This window comes from Solanum stenotomum, chromosome 6 (assembly GCF_019186545.1).
Source record: "Solanum stenotomum isolate F172 chromosome 6, ASM1918654v1, whole genome shotgun sequence".
In the NCBI taxonomy this organism is placed as follows: Eukaryota; Viridiplantae; Streptophyta; class Magnoliopsida; order Solanales; family Solanaceae; genus Solanum; species Solanum stenotomum.
This window is the reverse complement of record NC_064287.1, coordinates 50,404,955-50,416,151: the sequence shown is the minus strand read 5'-3', so window position 1 is coordinate 50,416,151 and position 11,197 is coordinate 50,404,955. Positions and strand designations below refer to the sequence as shown.

General features: G+C 34.9%; 3 protein-coding genes across 4 annotated transcripts in view; 2 read left to right on the top strand and 1 right to left on the bottom strand.

Moving 5' to 3' along the window:
• Positions 1-5,694, top strand: part of LOC125868261 (putative late blight resistance protein homolog R1A-4) — a 7,932-nt gene extending 2,238 nt beyond the window's left edge. The window contains exons 2-5 of the mRNA XM_049548889.1: positions 1,881-3,658; positions 3,754-4,873; positions 4,999-5,068; positions 5,151-5,694. Of these exons, the coding sequence (XP_049404846.1) occupies positions 1,881-3,658; positions 3,754-4,873; positions 4,999-5,068; positions 5,151-5,266 (3,084 nt within the window). The 3' untranslated portion in view covers positions 5,267-5,694. The remainder of the gene's footprint in view (positions 1-1,880; positions 3,659-3,753; positions 4,874-4,998; positions 5,069-5,150) is intronic.
• The window catches only part of LOC125868253 (sphinganine C4-monooxygenase 1-like), a 185,393-nt gene that overhangs the window by 36,026 nt on the left and 138,170 nt on the right, over positions 1-11,197 (bottom strand). The window lies entirely within an intron of this gene.
• LOC125868247 (putative late blight resistance protein homolog R1B-16) overlaps positions 1-11,197 on the top strand; it is a 144,236-nt gene that overhangs the window by 40,683 nt on the left and 92,356 nt on the right. The window lies entirely within an intron of this gene.

Here is an 11,197-nt window from a genome sequence, read left to right as displayed (position 1 = left end):
AAAAGGAATAAATGGATGGACACGTTAAGTGTGGCCTCCTCAATTTATAAGAGCGATTATATCCATCGATTTTGACCCAATTTTTTCAGGGTTATATCATTAGTTATTGTTCTTATCTTATTTTATACTTATCCTTTCATAATTGTTCGTGGATTTTATTTTTTGGAGCACCACATGTCACAATTGAACTATTTAAACAATTATTGCCAGCTGTTACAATTATTTCAATGTCCATGGTCATATCATCGGTAGGGCTGAGCTATCGAATTCAATGTATTTTAATAATTTTAATTTTAATTATGATTATGTGTATATATTAAAAAATTATTTAGTTTGTATAAATAATGTATTCAAAATTCTACAAACTAAATTATTATTTTTTTAAAATTCATAAATTTTAAAGTTATCTCGATCTGCTCTTTATCCCTCTGCCTTCCCTGAATTTGTTCTTATTTTATATTTACGCCCTCCAATTTTGTGTGTGCACAAGTAGATACGTAAACTTGTATAATATTGAACAAATAGACACATGAGTTCTATGTGACATAATACATATAGGACACTACATAGGAGACAGATCTATTTATGTGCATCCAAAATTGAAGGACATGAAAAAGAACCGATATCAAATTAAATGGTATATTTATGTATAATGTCTTTCGAATAATTCTTTGGCACTTTATCTTAGTGCGCCAGCGATGATTTTGGCTTTTTTGTTTGTATGGCCCAACTCCTTCAAAATATCTGGAGAGACCTATTTCTTATCTTCTACTCCCTCCTTATGAATTTTTTTTCTTTTTATCTAATTGTTGGTTGTAAAATAATGAGATAATACATAAATGTTCTTTTTAATGTGGCATAACTTAAATCAGCGTATCTCAAGTGAATCTACTAATTTAATTTTATACTAGTTTAATACTTGTAAGTTAACTGTGAGATGAGGAAGTGAAGAAAGAAACTATAATACTCTGTATTGTATACTCAATTGTTCTTCATTCCCAGTCCACAACAGTTGTAATTCTTTTGTCACAAGGATGTATTTCAACAATGAATTGTCTGATCTAAAAGATGGTCTCCTTAGCACGCTGCGAAATTCAAAATACTTGGATGTTGAAAGGGATCGGATAAATTTCTTTCTGTGGGAGTTAAAATTCCTTGATTGTTTTCTCCATTTGAAAAGCTTCCCTTTTGCAAGTGAATGCGGTATGCTACATGTCTCACAGAAAATGTTAGATATTTGGAAAAGTCATTGTACTGAAACCGTAAAAATGCATTTTCAGTTTTTTCGTAAAGTTGGGGTTACTTCGAATTTATTTGTCTGGAAGGAGGTAATTTGGAAAACTAAGCAAGAATTCAGAGCCCAATACTCCTTTCCGAAAACACCACTTGCAGCCAACAAGGTGATTGATGATGATTATAATACTCATAGCCCCGAATTTGTGATGGAAATCATTGATGTTTATGTGGGGAACATTAATGTTCTAGTGAAGATCAATGATCCATGTTCGTGGCTTTTTGTTCCAGGACACATGAAGGAACAAATAGAACAAGTGCTAAAGGATTTGAAGTTATTGAGATTTTTTGTCTGCTTTGTTTCAAACAAATGTAGTATACAGCCTCAATACCGATGTACTACTTTTTATACTCATGCTTTAATTGAGGCTAGCCACATCGCAATGGTTGTGTGGTTGCATTTGCCAATCTATGGCAACGGAAATCAAGACTTGGCTCCAAGTGAAGTCAGTCGTTTGCTCTCTGATTTCATGGAAATGAAGATTAAGTCCATTCAGCCAGTCATCAGCCGCAACAATATTTATATTGATGTCCTGCAAGCTTTGAAGTCAACCATACCACAATCTCAAAAGAAGCATGCCGCTGAGAGTAGCACTGTGGAGATTCCAACACACAGTCTGACGGTTGGTTTGGGTGATCAAATGGCTAACCTTCAGGAGATGCTCTGCCTTCTAAGAGACAATCTCATTCATCTGCCAATACTAGATCTGGAATTTCATCTTCAAGCTATGGATTCTGTTATTATTGATGCTGGACTTCTTATTTACTCGTTATATGACATCAAGAGGGAGAAGGAAGACACAGTATTGGATGATATGAACCGAGCACTTGGTTTGGATCTTCCGAGAAACATTGAGCCTATCAAGGTGATGGTCTACCTTATCATGCAAAAGGCAATTCAATGTAACTTGCCAAAGGTTCATGGACTAGGCTATGTCGATTTTCTATTGAAAAACCTGAAGGATATTCAAGGCCGTTATTCGGATTCACTTGCTTTCCTCAAGAATCAACTCCAAGTTATTCAAACGGAATTTGAGAGCTTGCAACCTTTCCTGAAGGTTGTCGTAGAAGAGCCACAAAATAAGCTCAAGACACTGAAAGAAGATTGTGCTACACAGATAATTAGGAAAGCATATGAGGTGGAATATGTAGTTGATGCTTGTATTAACAAAGTAGCTCCTCATTGGTGCCTAGAGCGTTGGCTCCTGGATATCATAGAGGAGGTTACTTGTATCAAAACAACGATTCAGGAAAAGAACACGGTTGAGGATACAATGAAGACTGTCATTACTCATACATCATCACAATTGGCAAGGACACCAAAGATGAATGAAGAAATTGTGGGGTTTAAGGATGTCACAGAAAATTTAAGAAATCGACTACTGAATGGAACCAAAGGGCAAGATGTCATTTCAATTCACGGCATGCCAGGTCTAGGTAAGACGACTTTGGCCAACAGACTCTATTCTGACAGGTCAGTTGTCTCTCACTTTGATATTTGTGCACAATGTTGTGTGTCTCAAGTATATTCATATAAGGATTTGTTATTGGCCTTGCTATGTGATGCTGTCGGTGAGGATTCTGCGCGTACAGAACTTTGTGCCAATGAATTAGCTGATATGCTTCGCAAAACTTTATTGCCCCGAAGGTACCTTATCCTTGTTGATGACGTGTGGGAAAATAGTGTTTGGGATGATTTAAGAGGTTGTTTTCCAGATGCCAATAACAGAAGCAGAATCATTCTAACAACAAGACATCATGAAGTTGCCAAATATGCTAGTGTTCATAGTGATCCCCTTCATCTTCGTATGTTTGACGAAGATGAAAGTTGGAAGTTGCTTGAAAAGAAAGTGTTTGGTGAAGAAAGCTGCTCCCCTCTCCTAAGAGATGTTGGGCAGAGAATAGCAAAAATGTGTGGACAACTCCCTCTTTCAATTGTTTTGGTGGCTGGTATTCTGTCAGAGATGGAAAAGGAAGTCGAATGTTGGGAACAAGTGGCCAACAATTTGGGCACCCGCATTCACAATAACTCAAGAGCCATTGTAGACCAAAGTTATCATGTTTTACCCTGTCATCTTAAGTCTTGCTTCCTTTATTTTGGAGCATTTTTAGAGGATAGAGTGATTGGTATTTCAAGGTTAATAAGGTTATGGATATCAGAATCATTTATAAAAAGTTGTGAAGGCAGGAGGTTGGAGGATATAGCAGAAGGTTACTTGGAGAATCTTATTGGAAGAAATCTAGTAATGGTTACTCAGAGGGCCTATTCAGATGGTAAGGTCAAAGCATGTCGCCTTCATGATGTATTACTTGATTTCTGCAAGAAAAGAGCAGCTGAGGAGAATTTTCTACTATGGATAAATAGGTATTATGATAAGTAATGGTAATTTCAATCAATCAAGTATTTGAAGTTATATTTGAAAATTAATGATATGATTTTGCTAATTGATATATTCACAGGGATCAGAGTACCAAAGCTGTTTACTCTCACAAGCAGCATGCTCACTTAACCTTCACTGAAATGGATAATCTTGTAGAATGGAGTGCATCTTGCTCACTTGTTGGCTCTGTACTTTTTAAGAGTTCTGACCCATACTTTGCCCGTCGTCCCTTATCCTCTCACGCTTTTGCAGTTTCACACATTTTATTAAATTTCAAGTTTCTAAAAGTATTGGATTTGGAACACCAGGTTGTTATTGATTTTATTCCGACTGAGCTCCCTTACTTGAGGTATTTCTCTGCGCTCATTGATCAGAATTCAATTCCTTCAAGCATATCCAATCTTTGGAACCTTGAAACTCTTATATTAAAGCGTAGATCAGCTGCGACACGTACGACGCTATTACTACCTAGTACAGTTTGGGATATGGTTAAATTGAGATATCTGTATATTCCTAACTTCAGCCCTGAAAATAAAAAAGCATTACTCAAGAACTCTCCAAAACTTGATGATTTGGAAACCCTTTCCAATTCATATTTCGCTCGTGTTGAGGATGCAGAATTGATGCTGAGAAAAACACCTAATCTTCGAAAACTGACATGTAAAGTTGAGTGCTTAGAATACCCCCATCAGTACCATGCGTTGAATTTTCCAATACGGCTTGAAATACTAGAGCTTTATGGATCAAAAGCCTTCAAAACCATCCCCTTTTACATCTCTGCACCAAATCTCAAATACCTGATACTCTGTGGCTTTTACCTGGATTCTCAGTACTTATCAGAAACTGTTGATCATCTCAAGCACCTTGAGGTACTCGAACTGTACCGCGTTGAATTTGGTGATCATGGGGAATGGAAAGTGAGCAGTGGCAAGTTCCCTAAACTCAAAATCTTGAAACTAGAATATGTGTCCATGATGAAATGGATTGTAGCTGATGATGCCTTTCCTAACCTTGAACAATTGGTTTTGCTTGGATGTCAAGATCTTATGGAGATCCCGTCTTGTTTCATGGACATCCTTTCTCTCAAGTGTATTGAGGTAGACATCTGCAACAAGTCTGTTGTTAAGTCAGCCAAGGATATACAAGAAACACAAGTCGAATATAATCAAAATACTAATTTCAAGCTCGTCATCATCAAGGTACACAACTGAGAAAAGCTTTATTCTGCATGATTTTGATGAATCAGAAATAACGGCTTTAAACTTTATGAACTGTTTTCACTGTTATCTTTAACCCTCGTGGCATCATTTGGGTTTTCTTGCAGAAAATGGTGTTGAAATTCGATAGATTTCTTGGTGATGAAGAGATACGTGAAAGATTATCCTCTCTTCCAGGTACAGATTATATTTTCTTTCTTTCCTTTTTTTTAGTACATCATAAAATTGATTCATCTTTTTTGTCATTTTGATATGAAAGGGATAAAATCAATTTCAATTAATAGGACAGAAAGGAAACTTACTGTGGGTGGAGATGTGGATGCTGATGAAGTTCGATTGGTTGTGGGCAAACTAAACAAGCGTGACATGCTGTAATGAAATGCTGAGCTTTGGTGAACTCAGCCATGATGGATTTCCAGAAAATGACAAGGTTGTAGTCCCAACTTATCAACACAAATGTGTGCTATAGTCCTTTTGCTTACTGAAGTACTGTAATACCAATTCATGATACACACACAAACATTAACTGTAGGATCAGCAAAGGATGGCAGTGAGAAAATAAATGTAGAGTCAAGTTGGGTTATGACCAAAGTAAAGTCTGGATGGGTCAATAATCTGCTGATTTATAATTAGTTCAACCCATTGTAATTTGTTCAAATTCAACACAAAACGCCCATTTATCTCCTCTAACTGATGACTACATCTGCAAAGTTAATGGTTTTGTTGATAAATTTCAAAGCAAGGTTGAGGAACTAGTTACTTAAGCTAGGACCTAAGGTTTTTATCCATTTTCAACTGTGATTTTTGTTGAATGGTAAATGGATACTTTTAAGGCAGTTCTCACACAAAGTAAATATCTATATAAAAAGAAAAAAACAGCTTTACTTATTTATTGGCCGTAAACTAAAATCCATATTATTTGTTATGTCTGCTTTACTTCTGTATTTTGAACTGCTTTGATATGCGTTACTTGAGCCGAGGATCTTTTGGAAACAGTGTATCTACCTGTAGGTAAGGGTAATAAGATTTTGCATACACTCTACCTTCCTCAGACCCCCTATATGTGAGATCACACTAGGTATGGTGTTGGTTGTGATCTTAAACTAAATTGTGTATTCCTGGAGCTAAAAATTTTGACATCAAAAAGAGAAAGATCATACCTTTGTCGGATTGTTTGTTTTTGTATGTTTTGTAGCTCTAAATATTCTGGAGTCTAGACAACTATAACTATATTTTTTGAGCTATTAACTCATTGAGTTATTCTTTAACAGGGTATGCAGAGTTTGTAGCTGGAGCAATTTGGAACATCACATGTAATTTCTTTATGAGTTGTTTCTTTTAATAAATCTCTGTAAACTTCCGTGCAGCTGGTGCATTCATTGTGATTTGTAAATTAAATACATTTCAAAACATTCACTAAGTCCTTAATGTTTGTGGCTCCTGAATTGAATAGTTTCACCCTTTTGTATTTTCTTATGAGTTATGCTACCCTTTTGCTTCTTACAAGTCCACCAAAAATGCTGTAATGCCAGTCTATGATACATTGTTGCTGTTGGGTTTTAAAGGTGTGAATAAGAAATGAAGGGTTGTGACTCTCCTGAAGGGTTGTGACTTTGCCGAAAGGTTGTGACCTTTATGAAAGGTTGCGTCTTTTCTAAAGGGTTGTGACCGTTTGAAGTTATGCTTTTTTCAAAGGATTGTGACGTTTTTGAAAGGTTGTTTTTTTCTTCAAAGAGTCGTGATCTTTACCTTTTGTTGGCTATAAATAGAGAGACTTCCTTCCATTTTTCTGCATTGGATTCTTCCCTTCTTCTGCATACATTTTCTTACAAAACAAAATCGATCGATCGTGTCTCTGTGTGTGATTCGTTGTAACAGTATTTATATTGATATCCTGCAAGCTTTGAAGTCCACCATACCACAAGCTCAAAAGAAGCATGCAGCTGAGAGTGGCATTGTGGAGATTCCAACACACAGTCTGACGGTTGGTTTGAGTGATCAAATGGCCAACCTTCAAGAAATGCTCTGCCTTCTAAGAGAGAATCTCATTCATCTTCGTTTTTCTCTTGGTTCTTGCAGAAAAAGACATACCCAAGGCATTTAAAAGATTATTTTTTCTTCCATGTACTACTTTTTTTTTTCTTTCTTTCCTTTTTTTGAGTACACCGAATAGATAGATTCATCCTTTTTGTCTTTTTGATATGAAAGGGATAGAATCAATTTCAACTGATATGAAAGAGAAGAAACTTACTGTGACCAGAGATGTGGATGCTGATGAAGTTATTAGTTGTGGAGAAACTGAAAAAGCGTGGCATGCTCTAACAAAATGCTGAGCTCTGGTGAACTCAACCATGATGGATTTCCAAATAATGACAGGGTTGTAGTCCCAACTTGTCAACACAAATGTGCTATAGTCATTTTACTTACTGTAATACCATTTCATGACGCACACACAAACATTAACTGTAGTAAAGTTTTGATGGATCAGCTGATTTGTTAGTTCAACCCATTGTAATCCGTTCAAATTCAACTCAAAAAATGCCCATTGAGTTATTCTTTAACAGGGTATCCAGAGTTTGTAGCTGGAGCAATTTGGAATATCACATGTAATTTCTTTATGAGTTATTTCGTTTAATAAAAGATTCTGTAAAACGTCCAACGGCTGTTGCATTCATTGTAAACTAAATACATCTCACAATGTAACTATTGAACAAATTTTTCATTCAAGTCCTTGAGGTTTGATGTAAGTCATTAGATTTTACGGATCCTAAAGTGAATGGTTTCAGCCTTCTCTATTTTCTTATGAGTTCACCAAAATGTTGTGATGCCACTCTGCTACATGTTAGAGAAATGAGAATGTTAGCACCCGAGAGTATAGTCTAGCGGTCAGTCAATGAAGCAGGTGAAAACAACAAAAGCGAAAAATACTAAAGAGATTTCTTCACATCTATCTAAGTACCGCTAAACAGAGATACCTGATACCTCCTTGGTTGGAAGAAGCAGGTACTCAGTAAAATGGTCGAGGTGAGCTCGACATCATCAATAACAGCCCAAAAGAAGAACAACAATATACTCAGTGTAATCGCACAGGCCACAAGTGGGTTGGGGATGGTAGTGCGTGCATATTTTATCTCTACCTTGTGAAGATAGAGAGGTGATTTCAGATAGACCCTCAGCCTAGAGCAAATAATAGACAAATCTGAATTTCTAAGTGTAATAGTCCGATTGGTATTTCACTATTATAGTAAAACTCTATTTTTGTCAAGAACAATCCTTCATAATTCTTTTCTAGATGAGAAGAGATGTCTAAATGCATATACAAACAAAACCAACACCAGTTATACACTAACATATGCAGAACCCTTTAATTCACTATATACTCTATACAAATTAAATGAGTCACTAAGCATTTGAAGAAGGCAAAAATTGTAGTGGTACATACTCTCTGACAAACATGTACTAACAGTACATGTCCTTCTGGTCTCCCCTCAAGTTCATATAACATGTAAGTACAAAGTATCTTATCCCACATGGTACACGGAGTTGTATAACCCAAAAGTCACTCATCTTTGTTGGTTCTATGCAGTTCTGATGACTGACAAAGTGACATGAAATAGATAAGTCAAGTTGGTTCAGAGATACACTGTCTCAAGGAGCTGAATGTGTATGTAGCAAGATCACTAATGAATAAAGACAAGTGTGCAATAATCAGAGATACTTGTGTCATTCTCTTTTTTTTTATGGACTAAAATGGAAAAGACATCAGGACAGAGAGAATAATATATATACAGTAAAACCTCACTAAATTAATATATAGATGGAACCGGTGTTTAAAAAGTCGGGGGCGCGAGGCGATGCATTTTACTTAGTATAGAGCGAGGCGTAAGCCTAATGATTCATTTTTCTAAGAACGATATTAATTCATTAAATTACTTAATTATAATAAATTTATACACTTCAAATACAATTGGATATGAATAAGTAATTATCCTTCACGAGATTCAAATGAAAAATATGTGGAGTTAATTAGAGTAAAGTAGAGTAATTTAAACACTTTAATCTGAATCTTTATACATTATACAAAAAAGTAATTATATTTCACCAAATTCAAATGGAAATGAAAAATATATGAAGAAAATTACAACAGAAGTGTTATGTGTCAGTTGGAAAGCTCAAGCGTGGGTATGATTCGTAATTTAATGAAAATGATAGACTTTTTTTTTTTTTGGAGTTCGTAATGAGGTCTAAATAACTAAACATAGAGGACAACCCTCTTAAGTAAGCAAATCTTGCAATAATATTTCAAAGACCATGATATCCTCAAATTTTTTATTAATGACTAAAAACTAACATGTTAAACTCTCCTGTGTATGATTCATTGTAATATTTTTTTTGGTTCATTGTAAAATAAATTTAAGAATCCAATGATTCATTGTAAAATAAATTTAAGAATCCAATGATTCATTGTAAAATAAATTCATTATACATAATGTTTATTTTTTCTTAATAATCAAATATTATTCATCGTATATTTACTAAAAACATTCAATGTATGATGATGAGAGAATAGATTATATGAGAAATATAAGAAATTTAATGAAACCATATCCAAAAATGGCTTCTCAATGTGTCAAAAAATCAACAATGACAGATCAAATACGTTATCTTATTTCTTTAAATTCTGTTAGATATATTTGTACTTTTAGAGAATTATTAATTTATAATATCAATGAAGCCATATATTTATATAGGAGTCTTCTGAAAATATATTATCTTATTATCTTATCAAAATGAGTGATTTTTTCCATTGGCCCAAGTCGGGACCGGAAAAAAATATTATCTTAAAGAAATTATTAATTTATCGAGTATTAAGTTAGTGAGATTTTACTGTAATTTGGGTGTGGTCCATGACCATATATATTTTGAAAAAAAACTGCTTTGTAAATTCCAAGTTGGAAGGACATTTCTACAGCCAATGTTGAAATAGTATTCTTGTCCTGATTAGGAGATTTATTATTGTAATATAGATAAGTCCCTTTGAGAACTAGAAAGGTTAAATTAAAGATTGAGATCCAATAATGCATATGAACATTTGTCTTTTTCCACAGGGGACCATATATATATATAAATTATCTAATCAAAGACTCAATGTACAAATCTCTAAAGTAAATTTGTATTTGTATATACAGTCTTTTTAAAAGCCCAATTTGTATAAATTATTTAAATACAGCGAGCTATACAAAGGGAAATTAGCATAGCAACTGAAACTGTAGATATAGAACGTAATTAGGCAATGACTTTGTTTTTTGTTTGTCTGCCTCACACTTTATTTGACTGCCTTCCTTGAATACTTTGAATATTCTAAGTAGGCCAGCAATAAAGTGAAGAAAGAATTAAACTATAATACTCTGTATTGCTCTTCTTCCATAATAGTGTCACAAGGATGAATTTCAACAATGAATTGTCTGATCTGAAAAATCGCTTCCTATTTAGGACGCTGAGAGCCCAGAAATACTCGGATGTTGCAAGGGATCGTATAGATTTCTTTATATGGGAGTTAAAATTCCTTAATTGTTTTCTCCATTTGCAGAGCTTCACTTTTGCAAGTGAATGTGGTATGCTAGATATCTCACAGAAAATGCTAGAAATTTGCAAGAGGTTGTGTGCATCACGTCCACATAATGCATTTGCATACTGGAAGGAGGTAATTTGCAAGAGGCTGTGTGCTATTAGCATCCGGCAAGATGATGGATTTGCATACTGGAAGAAAGTAATTTGGAAGACTAAGCAAGAATTCAGAGCTAAATACTCCTTTCCAAAAACACTACTTGCAGACAACAAGGTAGATGATGATGATGATGATACTAATCCCAAATTTTTGATGGAATTCATCGATGCTGTTGTGGGGAATCTCAATGTTCTAGTCAAGATCAATGATCCATCTTCATTGCTTTTTGTTCCAGGACCCAAGGAACAAATAGAACAAGTGTTAAAGGAGTTGAAGTTATTGAGATTTTTTGTCTGCTTTGTTTCAAACAAATGTATAGAGCCTCAATACCAACATACTACTTTTTATACTCACGCTTTAATTGAGGCTAGCCACATCGCAATGGTTGTGTGGTTGAATTTGCCAATCTATGGAAACAGAAATCAAGACTTGGCTTCAAATGAAGTCAGTTGTTTGCTTTCTGATTTCATGGAAATGAAGATAAAGTCCATTCAGCCAGGCATCAGCCGCAACAATATTTATATTGATGTCTTGAGGGCGTTGAAGTCAACCATACCACATGCTCAAGATAAGCATGC